The sequence below is a fragment of the Nesoenas mayeri genome (assembly GCF_963082525.1).
Source record: "Nesoenas mayeri genome assembly, chromosome: 10".
Classification (NCBI taxonomy): domain Eukaryota; kingdom Metazoa; phylum Chordata; class Aves; order Columbiformes; family Columbidae; genus Nesoenas; species Nesoenas mayeri.
The window spans coordinates 15227865-15249838 of NC_137560.1; the positions used below are offsets into that span (position 1 = coordinate 15227865).

The 21974-nt window shown below is 41.2% G+C and overlaps 1 protein-coding gene across 2 annotated transcripts in view; it reads right to left on the bottom strand.

The window, feature by feature from the left end:
* The window catches only part of MITF (melanocyte inducing transcription factor), a 105944-nt gene that overhangs the window by 28562 nt on the left and 55408 nt on the right, over positions 1-21974 (bottom strand). For both annotated transcript variants that reach the window (XM_080350555.1, XM_080350554.1), the window contains exon 2: positions 18693-18939. In XM_080350555.1, coding sequence (XP_080206681.1) covers positions 18693-18939 — 247 coding nt within the window. The remainder of the gene's footprint in view (positions 1-18692; positions 18940-21974) is intronic.

Genomic DNA, 21974 nt, shown 5'->3' on the forward strand with positions numbered 1-21974 from the left:
TCAGTTTTATACAAGATGTTGAGTAAAATGTAACCAGAGCTAACCTTAAAACAGAGGAGAGGCAGCACCCACTGATTTTAAAATTAAAAATAAAAAAACAACAAAAAAAACACCTTATTACCAACTTCCTGGAGACATGGAATTACCCACACAGAATGGGGCCAGCTGTTTGCTTGTCCAGACTTTAATAAATAAAATTCAAGAAGCTTCAAGACTCCACACCAAAAGCAGATTTAATGCAGTAAATCTGCTTTGTCCCTGCATGGTCTTGTCTTAATAAGTGTCCTGCAACACTGACTTTTCACAGTTGAACTTTAAGCTAAAATAGGCTATTTTGCCTAAACTATAAATAAAAAGTATAAGAAGGGGAAAAAGCCCAAACTGTTACTTTCATAAATTTTAAAAACCTTTACCCTCAAACACTGGTCTCATTTGCCACTATGAGGTTCGTGAACGATTGCCCAAATTTATAGTATATGAGACAGTTTTGAACCAAGATAACTTCAAATGTTGATGAATATGATCTTCAGAACTTTGGGGCTAAGCAAGAAGTGGGTTTAAGTCTTTCAGATTCACACTAGCTTCTGAGAAACAACTGACATTCAGAATATTGCCTGTGGGCTACTGAAGTATTTATTTACAAAACTCCACATTACAAAATTTCAATATTCAGCATTGAAAGACGAGCTAGGGACAAAGATGTAAAGATGACACTAGATCAAAATACATCAAACACCAAAAGCCACAACAGTTGTGTCCTTCTCTTTTTTTAAATAAAAGCTATTTGTATGCTGAAATGCAGCTCTTGTATTACAATAAAGGAAATAAACTTCCCCACTTTGGAGGCACAGCACACATCAGAAGGACACCACAGTATAATTTTGGTTGGAAGGGACCTTTAAAGGTCATCTAGTCCAACCTCTGCATCTTGTTGCATACTTGCATAGAGACACTTACACTTGTTGCATACTTGTCTAAAAACGATCTAGGTGAAAGACTGCTACACTCATTGTTCACATAATTGCATGGGGACTGCGAGGCTGGCAGCGTGCTCTCCGGTTCACTTACAAAGCACATATCAAGGGCATGCCACTAATCACAAACCCAAAGGCAAAACCAGAAAACAACTGCACCAAACCCAACCAGTGCCATGCAGTGTGTGCTGGAACAGTTTGGCCTGTGCATCTACTAGAAATGCTTTCTGCCTGAAACTTGTAAGGAAGCATCCAAAAATAAGAGTGAAAATAATTTTGAAAGCACCATTTATTTTAACAAGCCACTTGGCAACACAGTGGCTCCAGCACAAAGGACACTTGTTCTGCAACACGCCTGTTTTTAAGCTATCTGCTTTATGACAAATACACAGTGACATGAGAAGAAGTTAGCAAGAGAATGAAGATTTTGTTAATTCAAAACAGTTTTATGCTGTTAACATGCCCTGAGCTTCTACATGTCACAGTTAATAACAAATTAGAACGACTTAGTGGGCTCTATAGCACTTTGCCTACAGTCAGTGATGTTTCATGTCAGCCCCAATATGGAAGACTTGAATAAGCAGAAGAATAAAGCAGTCTAGATACATCCATTTTATTCATGCTCATAATATGAGCATTAGACACAGTTTAAAATAATAATAAATCACTGACTTCATTTAAGTAAAGGAAATACAAGCTGGCTTACCACCTAACTCCTTGATTTTTATCCTTCTGCTCAACGAGCTGTGATGTTATTTATGACTGTATTAAAACCTACTGAGTTGTAATAAAACAGTTTCAGTACCCGAGAGTGCTTGATCATCATGTTCTCTAATGTAAGATAATCCAAGTCACCTTCATGCAAACTCAACTGGCTATGATCTGAAGCATTCTGCTAAATACCAGAAATGGGATTTTTGGGGGGAACTTTGGCAAGCCACAAAAGTGGGTATACTCCTTGTATAGGAGAAGACTCTGGAGGAGAAGTGACCCAGAGGGCCAAGCTAACGTCATAGAGCATCAACATTGAAAGCCAACACTGTCAAGCTCACTCTTGAATGGTGGTGGCTCTTCCTAGGGAGCAGAGGGCTAGCATCCAACACTTCCATTTAGCAACATAACATTTTCACCTCCTGACATCTCACTCACAAAGCAGGTACTGGAGCAGGCATCACAGTAGCCAGAAAAGGTTAAAAGTAACAACAGTAAGAAATTAAGTATGTTTATTCCACTCTAATTTTAAACCCAGAAACCACAATGAAACTTAGTGTTTTAGTTATTTCTTAGCTAAAGGAGTACTTCCATAAAACTTTTGTAACACAGACGTATTTAAGGCAAATAGCCATTAGGTTGCATGATCTCACCTCTACACCCCATGATCTTATTCCCACAACAGACAGTAGCTATCGTCTGGCTCCCAGAAAAAACAAGGCTACCGTCAGCTCATTTATTAAACAAGGATGCCAACATCTCAGCCCTTTTAAGATCTCAGGCCTTACATACATAGAAACATAGCATCACCATCTATTTTATACTTACAAAAACAACATCCAGCCGCCCGGCCATTTTTGTAATGTTCCCTACACCTGCCCCTCCATGTCTTCCAGAGACGAGCTGTTGAAAACCTTTCTCCTGTTATTTCACATAGAGTAGGCAAATAATTAGTCACACTGTGAAACAGGAAGCTTCTTGTCCACATAAATGACCCCTGATCAGTCAAGAGGATGGGGCCCTTGCAGGACCACCACCTGAACAGGTGAAATCTTTGACAAAAAACAATTTAAGATGTCAGTAAACCTGTTTATACTGCAGTTGTAACAAAAGCCAGCAGTCAGGATTGTTACTTCAGTAGATGTCACACAAGCATGTTCCTTATCATGAAAGCTTAAAGACTGAAAAATAGGTTATATAAAATGATGGTCTAAATTGCGGCTGTGATGCTCTTCCAGCACATACACATACCCTGGCACAGCTGCACTTTCAGCATTTGAGCTGAAAATATAAAACCTCCAGCCTGCAAGGGACTACAAGCTATTGATTCTCTACTGTGTGGTTGGGGGTAGGGCTCTTTCTGCAGGATTGGAATCACTTCTTGTTATATGACAGCAGACAAATTCCACCTTCCCAAACATCTTAAAGAAAACTCTTTTCAATGGTTTAATCTGAACTTCAAAAAAGCACAGGCCAACAACTCACCAGGAGAGGCACATTGACAAAACACAAAGAGGAGTGTGTGCCATCATTCCAGTTCTCCAAAGGTTAGTTGCAAATATGAATCAACAAGAAATTCAGAAGTAATAGTTTTGTCAGAAGATCAAAACATCTTTTGAGAAAGAAATTCAGGGCCTCCAGGCTTGGTCTCAGAAGAATCCTATTTTAAACCGCACTTGACCCACACTACTGTAACCCTTCAAATGCTATTACAAGAACAGAACTATGTTCACAAGGGGAAACTGGCATAGCATCTCCTACTAAAGCCATGTTTATTTATGTAAAAAAATCATGCACCTCCTTTTAACACTGAAAAAATACAAACAACATGACATGTATTTTACAACATACCTCTCATTGCTGATTGATAATATACACAAAGTTTTAGCTACCCAAGAAACAGTATGGGAACAGAACACAGTTCAAGGCAACCACATGCTAGCATTAGAAAGATGTAATTAGAGATTAGACATTAATTAACTAGATCCCAACTCAGTCTTCCCCACTTTCCTCATCCTTTTTAAACCTCAAATATAAACCCATTTTAGCATGTCACTACTTCACAGGAAGGAATAAATATTTTTTAGAGATCTTAATGCTTAAAAAAAAATGCAAATGAGCTCACACTAAACAGAGTTTATTTTAAATGAAGTTTAAACAGAGGAAAAGTAGAAGCACGTTTTGTTTTGTTTGTAACATCTGCTAGGAGCCAGAGGAGAAACCAGTACATCCATGATCGCAACAGCTGGGTTTGGCAATGGCAGATGTAGTCGCAGCCAGTCCCGAGGACACCACAGGTAGCTGTGCACCCTCAAACAGCACAGTGCGAGACGCAGGACCCCGCAGGGGAACAGTTCAGGACACCATCTGCATTTCAAGCCACTGATGTCAGATGGGCTCTAGTCTGACTGAACTCCCAATAGCGACGGGATAACACAAGGTCTTCTCATTTAATTTCATCTGACGAGAATCTAATTATCACTCATCAACAGCACTGGGCAAAAATAAGCTAATGTGTAACGAGTAGGGGCAACTGGGAACTGGCTTCCAAACCGCATTGCCACTCCACACTAGAGGCAGAGCTGGCCGTCCACAGGCCTACATGGACCCAGGCAACCAGAACCATGAAGCTGATTAAAAAAAAGCACCACCTTTCCAAAATCAGGCCTTTTTTAAACTTCAAACTGCCTCAGCGGTCCCACATCATTTTTAGTGTGCCCCCCAACACATATATTGGCATAGCCATGGGGGCAGCAATGACCAGGCTGCAAGAGACATTATCAGTCACCTTTGCTGCCACAGTCAACGTACCTGCACTCAAGAAACAGAATTGGGCACAAATGGACACCTCAAATACTGTGTTCAGTTTTGGGCCCCTCACTACAAGAAAGACATTGAGGTGCTGGAGTGAGTTCAGAGAAGGGCATGAAGGTGATGAAGGGTCTAGAGATGAGCTCTTATGAGGACTGGCTGAGGGACCTGAGGCTGTTTAGCCTGGATAAAAGGAGGCTGAGGGGAGACTGTATCACTCTCTACAACTACCTAAAAGGAGATTGTAGCAAACGGGGTGTTGGTATCTTCTCGCAAGTAGCAAGTGATAGGATGAGAGGAAATGGCCTCAAGATGTGTCAGGGGAGGTTTAAATTGGATATTACAAAAAAATTCTTCAAAGAAAGGGTTGTCAGGCACTGGAACAAGCTGTCCAGGGAAGTGGTTGAGTCACCATCCCTGGAAGCATTTAAAAGGTGTGTAGATGTGGTTCTTAGGGACATGGTTTAGTGGTGGACTTCACAGCATTACATTAATGGTTGGACTTGAGCTTAAAGTACTTTTCCAACCAAAATGATTCTGTGATTGAATAACAGACAAAGTTCTTTCTGCCTTACCCCATCTGGTGGCCTATTCCTTACATACAGCTGGTAGCAACAGCTATTTAGGCATGGTATCTGGAATTGCAGTTACTAGAGAAGAGAATGCAAAGTTGGATTAACTGTGGTCCTCTAACAGTTATCTGTGGCTATTCCCCGGGTCCCGTAGCAGACAGCCCATTCCTCACTAACAGGCTACCACTTTTAACCAAGCTGATAAATTGAATTAATAAATTTTCTTGGGGAAGGTGCAAGTACAGCAATAAGGGATTTCTATGGATAAGTGCCGTGAACAGGCAGAAGCCATGGCTGGAAGCTTTTTCCTCATTATTTAGAGCAAACACTGCAGGGAAAGGCAGAAGAGAATTCTGAACAGTGATCCACGTAGGAAACAACACTTTGCATAGAGCAACCAGTTATTCAATAAGCTCCACTCTAGAGCAGAAGGCACCACTTTTCTTCCCTCAGAAAGCCAATATACATTAGAAAAGGATAAACTCTTTTGAAATGCCACAGTACTGTGAGATAAATACTATTTTTCCTTTTACACAGCGAACCATACATGGCTGAACCCTTAAGGAATATATGAACTTTCATGTGAATGAAGCCCATTAACTATCATGCAATGAATGCAGCCTGTGGTCCAGAATTCATTTCCTTTTAGAAACCAAAGAGAAACAAGAAAGCTTACGATTGCTACACACAAGTGCTGACTCATTCAAGGTCATTCTAATCCTTCCCTGAACAAATTGTTTCTTTGAGACTCAGACTATGGTAACATTTCAGAAGACTATAGTTTTGGTGGGAGTCAGGAAGCAGAATTTTAAAATAGCCATGTAAATAGCATAGTAAAACAGTATCAGATTGCTCAAAGCAAGACTTTTCAATTAGTAAGTTATGAGAATACAGATAATCGCCCTATTTTTTTAAACATAAGTCTCACTTCTCATAATTTTCTCTTTAACAAGACAAGAATTAACTTTAAAGTGCTGTTGAACAAGGCAGGAATTAACTTCAAAGCAGTTCCTGACATGGTAGCAGAGCACCCCACTGCTTCTGCAGAACAGCCCTACTTTGCAAGAGGCTGTTATCAGGACAAAGAGCAGCTCTGTCCCCGTCCTTCCTGAGAATATCACGTCTTCTAGACAGGACTCCCAAAACCAAGAAGGAACAAAAACCCTGCACGCCTAAATAAAAAACACAAGCAGAGAGAACTTGCAGCCTTAGATAGCCAACAGAAATCTTCAAGACAAGGCTTAGCGTGCTGCCTGCAGGTCCCTGACAGGACCTTCATCAAGACCTGGGATAGGCAGACAGGATATTTTCTATACCTCATGCTTGAAATGGGTTTCTTTGAAAGGAGGGAGTACTTTTTAAAGAAGAGACTCTCCCTTAGTTGCCTGTTTATATTTTCATCTGAAAAGAACAAAAAGTTTTAGCTATATCCAACCTTTATGTTCATAAACAGAATTTTGATGGTTTCAACCAGGCGACTCCTGCTGATTTTTAGGAAGGAAGACTGAAATATAAGCTTTGATTCACCTTCCTTAACATGCAAAGTTCCTCTCAAATTCATAAAATATTTCTGATTCCAAGTCAGAATAAGTTCTGGTTTGATACCACTACCAGTATATTTTAATATAGCAATTTACTGGCAAGGCCTTTCATAGTAACTAGAAAGAAAAAGAAACAGCAGAGTTAAATAGGGAGAGAAAGATACTCTGAAACTCACCCTGGAGCTTGCAGCAATCAACCCTCAGACCTTTTAAAGATGCTGAGGTGCCCGACTGCTGCCCAGACTCCATGCTCAGCCCCAGCGACAGCTCCCGGCACTGCAGCACCCGGGGCCTGAGAGGGTTTCGGCACATGGATCTCCTGCATGTTCAAAAGGAGCGGAGCGATGGATGGATAGATAGATAGAAGTATTATACATTGCTCTGAGACAGAAAAACAGCTCTTTCTGACACTGGTTTCTTTAAACACACAAGACACATTCCTGCTGATGTCAATGTGTTCATTCAGAGATACGACACAGATTTCAGCCAAGTTAGTAAAAAAATGCTGTTGTCAGAAGCCAGGGCTTCAAGTAGTTTGGTTGCCTGAAAACAGCTAATGGCTTCTGGGTTGTGTAAGACACATTAATTTAGAATTACAGTAATTTTTTTTTTTTTTGTGGAAAGCCATCACACATTTCAAATTATTTTTATTTCACTAATTCACACTGTCTACAAAAATCAGGATTTGTAGCACACAAAGCTAGAAGGGGGATATAATTTAACAAAACAAAGTTGTGTCTTATATTGCTTTGAAGACAGGGAATGTTCAATGGCAAACACACTCCAGTTTTATCACTTAAGCTTTTTCAGCAGTCTAGTTGTACTTGCTGAACAAGTTTATCACTTCTACTGGATGCCAGTAACAGATTTACTTAAAAGAGGCAGGCTGCCTTTCACAGACTTTCTAGCAGTAACTGTTTTTTGTGTGTATTAACTATTACATACAGCATTTAACTGGTTAATGGCTTCAGGGCACCTCTGGGACATTAGTTGGTAAAAATAAAATACAACACCACAAGCAAATAACACAATTAGATTAACGTGTCAAAACAGTTTTTAGCACCTGCGTATTAAGCCTTCATCAGAGAAAGGAATAGTCTAGAAAGACGACCTTCCCAGCAGCTGGGAGCTTTCCCAGTACATGCACACACTCTTGGAAACCCTCATGCCATCTGCTGAGAGATTAGGAAAGTGCAGCGCAATGAATGACAGACCCGAACGAGTTCTCAGTGCTGCCGAGCATTTCGTATACTAGTTTAATTACTGTAATATTGATGTTGAAACGCCTGCTGCTCCTGATGAAGTTCAAAAGGGAAAAAAAAAATCTACTTGAATTGTATAAGTTACCCAAGAATTTTCAAAGAGCTATCTGGAACTTCCAACTGCTGATATCTGATATTCAGCAAGTCGAGGGCACTAAATCACAAAGGTCTATAACCAAATATTGTTCCAGTATGTTAAAAAGATAACGATATGATGTTGGAAACTTAAGCTATTGATTTGGTGGGGACATTCTAACTTTGCAAAAAACACTGGTATTAAACAGAATTGTGTTTGTTGGGTTTGCTTGATTGTTTGGTTTGGGTTTTTGTTTGTCTGGTTTGGGTTATGTTTGTCCTAAAGATACTAGATTTTCTGTTCCACATCATTACAAGCTGGAAAAAATGCACCTAGTTCTAAGTCAACGTAAACTCTAAAAGTTTATTAACAAGTCTCAACACAATAAACAAGTGGGTAAGTGGCACCCAGTGCAAGTGCTTCTTGCCTGCAGGGTTGAGCTGTTACCCCAATACTCCAGCGCTCTCTACAGGTGTTTGGAGGCAACAAGATACTTTTGTAGTTGGTAACAAAAGAATTGTTCAGAACTGAAGACTAGCAGAGTACTATTTCCACAAAAGCAATCTTTTTCTTCTTTTAAATTTACCAGTCTGCCAAGCATATAACTGCCTATCTGCTTTTTTGCTGGGTCACAGCAGCAGGTGACAAACACAGCCTCTCCCAGGGGACTTAAAGGGGGTGTATGGACAACTAGAGAGGAACACCTTTGTTGTTCTTTGCACTGCAACACTATATTCAGTTTGGCCCCAAACAGCACTAATAAGTTAGAAGAGGTTCAGAAAAAGCCTTCTAAAGGACTCAGGATCTGGCAAGCCTACCCTGAGTGGAAGGCCAGCACAGTCAGCTTTTCCTCTAGCCCACAACAGTTTCAGAAGTGTTGCAATCTCAGTCTGACATTAATTATTAAAGGAAGATTTACAGTAACAGTAACTTAATTCTTAAAGTCAGACAGACCAACCTACCCAGATCTGCTGGCCAGCAACTGTTGATGTAACACATTCAAACTGGATGCTGCCATACAGAGATATTCTCCCAGAAAAATGCAAAGGCAGCAGCATATTAATCCAGTTCTAGCCTGATCCTCTCATTTAATTTCTGAGTAATGCTATTCCTATGTTTGAAGAAAAATAAACAATGTTGCATGAATATTTTCATAAACATATACAAGCCAAAAGAGTTCTGTCCTCAATTCAGGGACAATTTCCATTACAAGCACTAAAGAGATGTGTTACTAAAATGGATCGTTTTGCTCAAAGAACAAGACGTGAAGCTGGTACTCATTTCCAAGAGATAAAGGGTTAAAGCTGTTACCCATTTCCTCAACTGGACAACTACTACTATTGTAAAGTCTGTATTCAGTTGAATTCCATCAGGCCATGCTTTCTTAACACAATCTGACATGTACCTCTTCAAGATCTTGGATCTTTTTTCCTCCTCTCTGACACTTAGTAGTAGGCACTAGAAATAAATAAACCCCAAAAGTCTAATAGTAATCCAAATGTGAAGTAATATGTAACTATAAAGTTGGGGAGACTGATGATGGGACTGAATAATGTCTCTTTTTAAAAAATAAAACCAAAACACACTTGCCAGGTCCTTTACAGACAACACAATACTGTTTTTTGTTTCAAGTTCATAACTTGGCTCTTAAAGTAGTTGATAATGAACCAGCAGGCATTATTTTAAATCAACCAGTTTTATTAAATGAGCCAGAAAGGAAAGAGGCAGGGCTAATTACCAACATTCCTTGATGAATTACCTAGCGGTGTGTGGTAAATCTCCAGGCGTCTTTGTCTTTATCCCCAAATTTATCCCTTACTTATTTCTCAAGAGGTTAAAGGACATGGGGCTAATTAAGGAACCAGTCCAATGACAGACAGAATCATTCAAGGTAAGGCTGCTTTTTATTCTTTCAAGCTTTTGCATCTCTGCCTGGTACTTCTTAATCTAATTTAAAACAAAAAAAAAATATTACTGCTGGGGAGGGGGAGAAAAAGTGCTAATCTTGTCACGGTCAGGCAGGTTGAAATTGCCATGCAGTGCTGGGCAAAATGCTACATATTTGTAATTTAGCCAATAAGAAATTCCTTAAGCCTCTCTTGAATGGCAGGAATGTCTCCAGCTTGTCACTTTGAATTCATTCATTACACAGGTTCAGTGTCTCAGAGAATAATGCTGCCAAACTAGCTGAAGAACTGAAATATTTGTGAGTATACATAATACCAAAAGATTAATTTAAGCAGATCTGAATTTTCACATTTTAAATTTAACATCGATCAAAGGTGTCAGCAGAGGCCTCCCTCGACCTCCACCCGACTCCCCGGCTCTCCAGCACCACGTGTGGCTCCGGGCACTGTTGTATTCCAAATTAAGCCACAGACTTGACAAACACAACTGCAATGACCAGCACTCACCCTCTTCATACGTCCTTGGCTCAACCAGGAAAGTGGAATAAGGTGGTTTTTAAATTAACATTCACCAAAAAAGGACTTAGTACAAGCTGTTGAAACCTGTTAGCTGGTGGGTTGCAGAGCCTCATCAATGCTTTTAATACCCACAACTATGGGCACCTACAAGTCTTTAGGAAGATTAATTCATCTTCTGCAGGTCTGAAACAGTCACTGACACGTGGTGAACCACCATTTTCCCAAGGTCTGGTAACTCAGCCATTGGATAATACGTCTAGACCGCGAAGGAAAAAAAAAGTGCTTTGAAGCTATAACAGAACAAACTTCGCAAGCTCTCCTTAACTTTGTGGATGTTATCACACCAGCGGAAAGACAGCAAATCCTTGAGACCACCAACCAGGGTATAAACCACCAAGAACCTTCTGAAAGGCGATCAGACCTTGGACCTCCAGATACCTATATTGTTTTGTGTGAATATATCCTTAATTTCCTCCATGTCGACAATATTATTTCAAACTGCCAGGTGACTACTGTGAACTTGCAGGGCAAGAGTTCTGTGATAAGTAGCAGTTCTTCAGCTATCTTCCCACTCTGCTCAGGTACCTACCTGGGCATTGTGCTCAGAAAATGTCCTGGCCTTCCAGCAGCACAATCCAGCAGCAGCACAGAGCTCTCAAGAGCTAAGCAACACACATATTTGCATCCATAGGAAAGGACACTTGGGATGAAGGCTGGAAGCAGTGTTTTGCACTAGCAGTAAAGCAGTCAGATACTTGTACACAGAACTATGTTGCCCCCTTGAATTCCATGCATTTTTAATGTCTAATAACCTAAGTGTTAAGCAAGAGTTTACATTTTACCTCTATTACTAACCACAGACATCAAGCACCAGTGCTTGGTTTGGAATAGCTTTCAACCCACTAAGCAAGCAAAGGATTTAAAGCCTGAGAAATACTGTTATACTTACGTGAAGGCTCAGGAGACAAAGCAGGCTTTAGTGGTTCTGCAGTTAAATGCAAGATTTTCTTTATGAAGAAATTACTGTAGGGTTAAGTTGCGTATACCAGAGTCACTGAGTGTTAAGTAACCTTAGTTTAAATGTTCTATTTGTAGTTCACGACGACTTGGTCTGGCAAAGCACTTGTCTAAGTTCTCAATTGCAAATACATGCCATACTTAACATACTGGCACACACTACTATCTACTATTGTCAAGTTAGATTAAATTAACTTTTAATCAGATAAGCGTGTCCACAAACACACATTCCCTGTAGCAGATGCTACCGCATGTTTATCTTGACATCCCATTGTTCCTGTTCTTCAGAACCATGAGATAAGTCCCCTATACAATGAAGTTTCATGGTAATCATTACACCAAGAACACTATTGCTAACTGCACAGCCTTCCCTGCTAGGCAGGTCTGCATTCTCACCTCAGGTCATGCTCTGCAATAAGCATACTGGAAAAGGACTAGGAGGAGGTGTTTTTTTAATATATATGTCCATAATCATTAACATCACTCAGAAGGCATGCTCAGCATTTCAGGGCTGAAGAAACAGAGGGTATCTGATGCAAACAGCTTGTTGTGGTGGTGCATTTAAAATCTGAATGAACAAAGACAGGAGGGTGAAAGCGAGAGGCCAAGCTTTCAGCTTGCGTAGGACCCCAGGTGAAATAAGAAAAGCCACAATGACAAGACAAAGCCACAAAGAGCTGTATTTCTAGCACCAGATAAGCAGTTGATATCTACTATGAAAATACCAACCTAGGCAGTGTGGCAGGGTGAATCCTAAGTGGGATACTTAGTGGCACAGAAATTTTTAAATGTCCAGCATATTATAAACATTATTCTATGCAAACACACTGTTAATAATTTGTTAATAACAAATATTAAAACTGTTTTTCTAGCCTATATTTCCATACATATGTTTTTCTACATATGTCACATTTTGGGGTGAACTGCCCTGTTAGCAAGAGCAGGCACTATGCAGGAGCACAGAGAAGAGAGATCTCAAGCTGCAGATCAACAAAGCAAGACCCACCTTGTCCAGATCCCCTGGAGCATGGGAGCGGTTTGCTCACTCTCCAGAAACAAGGGTGAAGGGGATGTTAGCATCCTGAAAGCAACCTCTTATACCATCTGCTGGTCAGACCACCTGTTTATATCTCATTACCCGCAAGGCACTTGCGCAGTGTCCAAAAGACTTGTGCACCACTGCAGGAACACGCTGGTCCATGCTGCAGACACCTGCTGCAGGTTCCCACCTCAGCCCTCGAGGCTGTACTTTGCAGTGGCATCCAATGTGGCTCTCCCATCTCAGCGCCTGTGTCAAATGCAGGTTACATTCTTAAATCCTCAATGACAGTGAAACAGGGAGGAAAAGAGACATCAGATGCCCAGTAGATTCCTTAATGTGGTATTCATTTGGTGTGACAACACTCTGGAGGGAAAGGGAAGTGAACCAACTGCATCCTGGGGAGCGTTTGCATGCTGCATCAGGGACAGACTGGGACAGGGACCACATCACTTCACCACAACACATCCAGTTGAGGCTTCCGTCAACTTTTGCGTCCTGGCCCACCGCACCACATTAACAACAAGACAGAACAAGCATCACATCCACATGCCAAGGAACACCACCAAACAACATGGGCGGACAGAAGGAAGAAGTGTTCACCCTCATTTTTCCACCTTCCATCTATTTAGTGAGACATGCAGAGGGCTAGATGTCAGCTGCCCACCAGTAATGTTTTAAATCCTGCAAGAACTGGTAATGTTTGCAGCTCTATGGCCAATGCAGGCCCTGAGCCTCTTTTCCTGACTCCTGAGGATGCTCCAGTGCATCTCCTCTCATGGAGGACACAAGACTGCAATGTGCCAGTTGCAGTTTCTGCAATGCCACATTGTATTTTGGGCAGGCAGGTCCAAAGTACTTAGGAGACTGTGTGATGATTGTTCTGAACAGTAAACTTTATCCAGAACTCAGGCCAAGCAATACAAACCACACAGCATAGCTTCAATTCAAGTTCTGCAGTGTCTCTCAATGAGCAAACAGGTGAGTCTCCACCACTCCCCAAGCCCAATTCTCTGAATTTCTGCAATATGTTTTCTTTCTGGACTACTGCAAATTCTGTAAATAAGACTACTTCGAGACAAATGCACTTATAAAAAAAAAAAATAGAAGTGAGCAACCTTCAAAGGCAAGCCTTAATCAACATATCAGGTCTGACTACTTCTATCAGCAGAACTTCTCAAAGACTAACCCCAAAAACAAGCAGAGGATCTTGCAAGCCTTGCTTGCATGAATAAGGCACTATGGCTGGTAATTTCAGCCTTTAAAGTCGCTCTTTCTTTGTTTGTTTGTTTCTTTTAGATGTTTTAGATGAAGGAAAACCTTTTTCCTGCTGTGTCTCTCAAAAGCACATACAGAGTGGTAAGCCCCATACCTGTCCTGCCTCAGTGCAGCTCTGGTGAAAATGCCAGAGGGACCTTACGTAAAACTCTGGTCATATATGTCAGCATTTCTGCCTGCTGAACAAAAAAGTCCTAAAATCAGCGGCCCAGACTGATGTAGAAGACTTAAAACTATCCTAAAGATGAGGATAGGGTGTCACTGCCTGTCAGAAAGGCAGGGAGTTGTCCTGCGCTGCCAGGGGCTTGGCAGGAGAGATCACTCACTTGCAAGAGTCCTGCAAGTTGCTTGGTAGGAAAAGAGGCTGGGAGCGGGCAAGGGGGTGCACAAAAGACATGAAAAGCAGAACGCAGCTACTGTATCACATCATCTGGAGATACTCCCTAAGTAACTGTCAACAGACAGCTGCTAGGACTACAGCAGAAAAGCTAATTCTGTGATATCAAGCAGGAAGACTGTAAGATAGGAAGCCAGAGACAGCTATGGGGAAGCTGATTAATGAACCAGCTTCACTGCAAACAGAGAGTGTATTCTCTCGATTTCTGTTCATAATAGCAAAGGATTTCACCACCTTTAACACATTATCTCCACAAGGTATGGAATTAATAGCAGTAATATTTTGCAAGCGGATGACTGAGGAGCAAAAGCACTAACCTGTCATCAGGTCCCAGTGACGACAGGCAGGGCCCCAAGGCACGACCTCCTCAGGCCCTGAGCTAACCCTGCTTACAGAAACCAACCACATAAGAATAACCAGCACATAAGAACTCCTACCAGACAAGAGAATCACCGCAATCAACAACAGCAAAAACAGTTTCTTATTATCTATAAGTATATAAAACTAAAATACACCTGTATGGAAGAAGCTACTCCGTAAAACAACCCACTGCCACTGAAGCCATCTTAAGACAAATTCTTACAAAGAAGTCAACTCTCTTAAGTGAAAATATAAACTTACTTTGTATCTCAGGAACAGATACTGATCCAACATTAATAGGGCTTGGAACTACTCCAGCGATCAACATTTTAAGTTACATGTTCCTGTCTCCAGTGCAGAGCAAGAAGTTGAAGTGCAGCAGAAGCAAAGAAAGTTTTGTGACACATCTCAGTAGTTGAGGACCAACGTTACAAACAGGAGACAGAGAAGGTGCTTAAAGATAAACCAGCCTGTACCTCTGCGAAGCTAATGTCAGCTCTGCAGAAGGAATACTGAAAGCTGTAAGAAATCTTCCCTTTGCTACTAGGCTCAAAGAGATACCATTTCAAATGTGTTAGACCTACTCCCAGTCCATCTCATAATTAGGTTGTACAAAGCAACACAAAATTTGAATTCCTACAGGTCATTTCCTACCTTGCCAAGCTACATTACTTAGAGAAGTGATGTAAGAAGTCATTACTCAAGAAAATGAAATCCTATTTATTCATATAGCCTTGAGCATACCACATTATGTAATTTGGAGATTCCTATGCAATGTGACATAGATTTGTTATGTATTTCTCTTTCTTTCCGTATTGTTTCTAAATTAGCATCTTGAAAACAAATATTATAAAATCCAAGCTCATTAACACCTTTGGCTTCTTTTTAAACCAGTCACTCCAAATTACCATCCTCAGGCACAGAATCATAGAATCATTTCAGTTGGAAAAGACCCTCAAGATCATCGAGTCCAACCTTTAACCTAACTCTGGCACTAAACTATGTCCCCAAGAACCTTGTCTAAAGGCCTTTTAAACCTCTCCGGGGATGGTGACTGCCCTGGGCAGCCTGTTCCAATACCTGAGAACCCTTTCCATGAAGAAATTTTTCCCAATATCCAATCCGAACCTTCCCAACTTGAGGCCGTTTCCTTTTGTCCTGTCACTTGTTACTTGGGAGAAGAGACCAGCCCCTCCATGCTACAACCTCCTTTCAAGTAGTTGTAGAATGAGATAAGGCCTCCAGGCCCCTCACCAGCATCACTGCCCTTCTCTGAACTCTCTCCAGCAAGTAGTATTCTCCTTCTCACATTGTAAGATACTGGAGAAAGGGCAAGTCACACAATGTAACTAAAAACACAAAACATTGTCAAGTTCAAGAAGCCTGGAGTACTTTTTTTTTGATGCTAAGTTCCAAACCAACCAACCAAAAACAGCTGGTACATTTGGTGGTATTTGTTTGTGAAGTAGAACTCAAAAAGATCTCTTTTAAAGAAAGTTGCCTTGTAGATCAACATTTCTGAAAGTGTAAAAATCCCCTGTTTGTCTCTCTCATTCTTAAAGGTCACTAAATCCAGACCATCTGGATAATAAAGTTACCAACTTAGTTCCCTATTTATCTAATTAAAACTTCAGTACAGCTCATATGGAAAATTTGTCTACAGCTAAAAACAACTGAAGTGTAAAAAGCGGCTGCAGGGAAATGATGTCACTGGTTCAGTGTTACTGCAGGCAAAGGTGGCTGGCAGCGTATTGGCACCAGGAAGATCCCGATTTATTGTAAATCTCATCCTTTGAGCCAAATGATCTACTAAAAAAACAACTGCAAACAAAACAAAACAAGCAAAAAAGCAACACCAAAATTATATGGACCTTTCAGCCAAATCCTACGTTTACTGAAGCATCACTGGTAAATTTTCAGCAAGATCATGACTTCGAGCCTGGTATTTTGTACTAATTTTTGTTTTAAAGAACTGGCGCACTTTTATAAGTAAAGATAAAAGGCTGAATCTGCTTTCCCCCATCAAAAACACAAGCAGCAAAACAATACAAAGCAGTCTCTCTTCTCTCATGGGCAGAGACCAAAAGGACTTGTTCTTGCTAATTTTTGCTGTTACTTATATAAACGCAGGTGATGAGAAGTCAGGCATCATTTTGTTCCAGCAAGTAGCTCAAGTTTCCACAACCATCACCTTCAACGCATAATTCTCTTGTCATCAAAAGGTTGTTGTTGCCAGTTATTACTTTCAATTTACAAGCCAGTTAAGGACACATTGTCTTAAATTTTCCTCTACAGGGTCACGCACGCTGCCATTTGAGCCAAAGACAAGTGCAGGGGAGGCGTCCTCCCTCTTTCCAGAAGACCCTCCTCCATCAGGAGGGAACGGGGGACAGATAATTATTGTTCAGTCTTGAAGGACTAGGATTCAAGTTCAAGTTCTTTGTGTGAAGCTCCCTAGCAGTGCTCCAGCAGGTTACAGATTTCCATACAAATCCATTGGCAAGCCAGCTCCTAGTAACCCCGCTTGTAATAACTGAGCATCACCTTTTGGCTGCAGTATCTTCCGTAGTTTGTCTTTCCGAAATAAAGGGCTGCCTCCTCTCCTCTCTCATATAAAGAGGTAATTGTAAAATGAACAATACAGACAACTGCTAATGCTTCTTCAAGACATTACACTCATTCCTTAATAATATAATAGGAAAATAAACATTTTCCCACAAGTTTTCAGAGAGGTTTAAAAAAACTCCTAAAATTCCCATTGTAACATGTTAGGATGAAAGGATATAAAAATGTTACGTAGTTAACTAAATGCATTATAAACAAAAAACTGTTTCGTAACACCTACACATCTGCTGGATCTGAATTATAACTGTGGTGCCATAACCTGGAAACAAGTTTAAGGAATTGTTATACACAAACATTATGTGTAATGCACAAACGTGGTGTGTAATACGCAAGCATTAGACAAAATAGCTCTTCCTAGTCAATTTCGGACTCCTTACTATATGTACATGAACACATGCTCAATGTGTATCATATTTAATTTTTAATGAAAATGTGTATGTGTATATACAAATTCAAAATTTCAAATTAAAAATTCAACTGTCTCCTTTCTGCTCCCAGATTACAGACACTAAAGTATGACTCAAGTGTCCGCATTAAGTATTCGTTTTGGCACTGTCAGCACAATACCATAATGCAGATTCAATAAATAAAAGCACCCTACATTTCCTCCATAAACCCATCACATGGACTGCCTGAAAATCCTGAGCCCATAAGTCTATTTTAAAACTACATCTTTGAATACGTATCATCGGCATGTAACAGCGATGAGCAAACTACAAGCGGGTTGTAACTGAGCTCAATTAATTTATCTGGTAAGAATACGCTTACTGACTGCAGGCGGTTACTAAACATCAGCTGTAATAAAAAGGTTCAGCAGTAATGCAGAGGATATAGATAACTCTTCAAAACTCAAGAAAATTTTATTTTAATGAAATATGCCAGCAAATTTATCCAAAATATTTTGTATTCTTCCACTCACACATTTCATGCTGCTTTACTCTACTTGGACTTAGCCAGTGCCTGAATTATCTCTTCTCTAGCTGTTCACGTTCTTCCCCAGTAATTAGCAAGCTATGTCCCTTTGACAGAGGGGTACTAACAAGCTCCTACAGTTTCCAGTAGGACAAGGAGTCCAAAGCTACTAATGGCAAACAAGTCATTTAAGCAAAAAAGGATTACGAAGGCTTGTTGCAAGAGGCTGGAAACTGACCCGTATTTCAGATTAAGGCTTTCTGAGCAGCTCTTTTGTAATGAGTTTTGACACCATTTTACAAAAATATTTCATTGTTTGCTTTTAAAAGCCAAAATATTGATTTAAATATCTATTAATAATTTCTTATTTTTGAAAATAACTAAGTACTAGAAAGGCGGAGAAGCGTTTTCCAAAGGGAAAATGACAGAAACATCAGCTTTGTAACAAAACCTCCCTCCCAAGATCTCAAAGTTTAAAGAAAATGAAAGTCACACAAACTTTTCAAAACAAACACATTTTCCATTCTTCACTACTAGGACACCAAAACAAGCTGCAAATAAAGCCAGAGCGTAGTTTATTTGCAAAATTTCACTGCCGAAAATCCCTATAACCATGTCCCTGTTAAAAAAATAAAAGGTATGTTTAGATGAGTGAGAGCTCCTGAATAGAAAGGCAGAGAGACCGGCGTACCTTGAGGACCTCCATGGGCACCTGGGTGGCGGGGGGCAGGCTGGTGGGGACGCTGACGTTGATGGCAGGTGTCTGGCTGACGGGCACTCGCTGCTGCATGAACTGGGCTGCTTGCTGCTTCTGCTGCTGCTCCCGACGCTCCTGCTCCTGCATCTGCTCACGCATGAGCTGCTGCCGTAGCAGGATTCGTGAGGTCATGCTGGAGGAGCTTAAGGGAGGCTTGGAAGCGCCAGGATGCTCGGAATTGCTGTGGGAAGACCAGAGAGAGACAGGATCAGCTTCCACAAGCGGGATCACGGCTTCAGCGGTTGGAACTTGCAGAATTGTACCCGAATGTGGGGTGGGACGGGTGAGGATACGCCGCACCACGCGAGGGGGAATTCGGAGCCGACCTACTTCAGGTACTTAGCAGCCACATTAGGCTGCCTTAACTCGACTGCAGCTCACCATTTCCAAATGCCAGTATCCAACTGCAAAGAGTGTTTGCTGTTTAAATTTTGCAGCAAACAACCATAGCAGCAGGTACTTGTATTCCTTTTTTAAAAGGTAAAGGGCTGCATCAAGTCTAATAACAGGTATAGATAATACTCCAGTTGTAATGAAAAAAATAAACAAACAGATAAAATAAATCTACCTCTCCCATGAAAGCACAACTTAAAGTTCAGTTATTTTCTGCAAAATACTACCTTGGGGTTGGATATGCTGGTGGTGACACTCTTCATAGCTAGAAAGCAGGTCCAAAAAAACCAACCCAGTTCCCACTTCAGGCCTATCAGTATCTTCTGAGTGCAGCGAGATACAAGATCAGGCAGAAGAAACAACCCTAACAGCTTTATTTCAGCCACACGTTATAAAGTGACAGAGCCTCCTTCCAGACAGTGTGGGGCAAACCACAGGACTTTGCCACAGACTGCAGGGACACCTCCTGAAGCAACTTATCATTCTGTTAGCCCTCAGAAGCAAAATCCATTCATAAGACGTTTCTGTAGCATAAGGCACAACAATTAGGGTATGCAAATACCAAGCTGCCCATCTTTTGAGGGAAGGATGTTGGAAGTGGGTAAGAATACATGAGTCCATATAAGAGCGAGCTACAGTGTGTGTAATTCAGGATATTTGGTTTCTGACTCCGCTGTAGCTGATGTCAGCCCACGGCAGAAAGGGCTCGTTAGGCTATACTGGTGCAAGGCCATACTGGAGAAGGCAGCAGTGATCCTCCCGCTCTAGGAGAAGGCTGCTCTCATGAGACCCACCTCTGGCTCCAGCATTTCGGTCCTACCTGAAGGATGGTGACTGGACCACTGGCATAGGGGCCAGCATCCCTTCTGGGGCTCACACAGGCACCCACAGCCACTTGTGCTTGGGCAACCAGAGCCAGAGCTGCTGGAAGTTTGGTGGCTTTGTTTAGGACCAATGTTGACAAAACCAGTTCAGAGTAGAAACAAAAAAGGAGAACCCACACTTAACTCCCTCAAGAGATCAAACTCTGCTTTTCCGGAGCACACATGTTGGAGGCAGGGAGGGAATCATCTTGCTATTTAAGACCTGTCAGGTTGAAACATTCGGAGAGACACTGATCCTTTTGATAAAACAAGAGAAAACCTTTGTGGTGAAACTAATGCAGCTGTGGAATAATCGCACTAATTAGCTGCTCAAGACAAGTCATTGACTGTGATACTTGTAAAAAACACCACCCTTTCAATTAAGGGTGAAGCATTCTCACATCTAAACCCAGCAGCGTTTTTCCTGACTGCACATCTGAACCACTTGCACATTTCCAAATCAAGGACATGCCTTATTTCCATGATCAAGATAGTTATAAATCAGCAGTCTCCCAATTTTTGTGATCACGTACTGTTACCAGGAAAAAAAAATGTTTGAGTATGCACCCCCAATATATGTTTATTTATTATTTATATACATGTGTTACTGAAGTGCTAATATTTTCTTCCTGCCCACTAAAAATATTGCTCATCCCACCTCGGACACCACTGTAATAGATGAGAAAAAAACTGCACTGAAACCTTGCTTTTAAGGAAGGCTTCATTTTTCCCCATGTTGAGGAAAAGCTTATTTTGTATCGCACTAAGCAGGATTCTCACTTGCATGCTACTGACATTTTTTTTTATAGATACCTAATGCTGCAAAATTGGTAACCCAGCAGTCCCTCCCACCTTCTTCCATTTTCAACTGTTTCTCTGCCTACCAAAGTCAAGTGAGCTGAAAACCATCTCAGGAGAACCTTCCCATATACTAAAATTCTGGGGAATGCAAAAGAGAAAGAAGGAAAAATGATTTCCATGGCATTTCAAACAGCCTCTGCCAGGAACCTCATCTCGCCCATGCAATTACTGTACCTACTCACACCAACACCACAACTGTCCTCGCAGCTGCCTGCAGGTGGTTCGGGGCTCTACCTTCAATTCAAAATTGTCAACAAGAAGCTTCAAATATTTTGTCTCTGAAATAAACAATAATCCCAGAAAGTGCTCTTCTGCCAAATTCTTTCCCAAAAGGCAGAGAATCTTCCAACTTTTATTTCTTTTGTAATTCTGCTCAATATTCTAGTTACTCACTGGAAAAACGGCTTAGATGCAATTAGGTGCGCACTGCAAGGTCAGGCAATGTACTTTTTAAACAAGTATCAAAAGAAGACCAGAATCTGCAAGGGGAAGAAGAGTCTGATCTCATTCACATCCAGAACACGAGATTTTGGTGGCCAGATGAGGGCGGAAGAAAAAGCCTGAGACATGATTATGGAATGTCTAGTTCATCCCTGTTTCAAAGGAGAAGCAAGAAACCAGTGCAGCTACAGAGCCACAAGCTCAGTAGACACATCGTTCTTACTCACAAACGTTATAATTTTACACAATATAGAGGCAGATGGACACTGCACACAGGCAGCACCAAGCTGCCAGACTGCAGTTACTGCCATCAATGCACTGGAGTTCAAATAACATTTTTATCTGGAATAAAAGCTGCTGCACAGCACCTCTCTGAGCAGAACCTCCTGCCACAAGCACTGAGAAGGAACTGCACAAACACAAGCCAGCTCCAGCCATCCCCAGTACTTATCCCCAAGGGGCTGTAAAGCTTCTCCCGTGGGCAGGGTGGTCTCACCACACCAGCGCTCCTTCCACTCATCGCAAGTATCACTGATCGAACATGGAAAATTGGTACAAACGCTGGTGGCTCATCCTCTAAGCTTGTCCCACACACAAACAGAGCGTTCTCACACCCAGCTTTCCATCCCACTGTGTCCGCTCCTCCTCTCAACTGCAG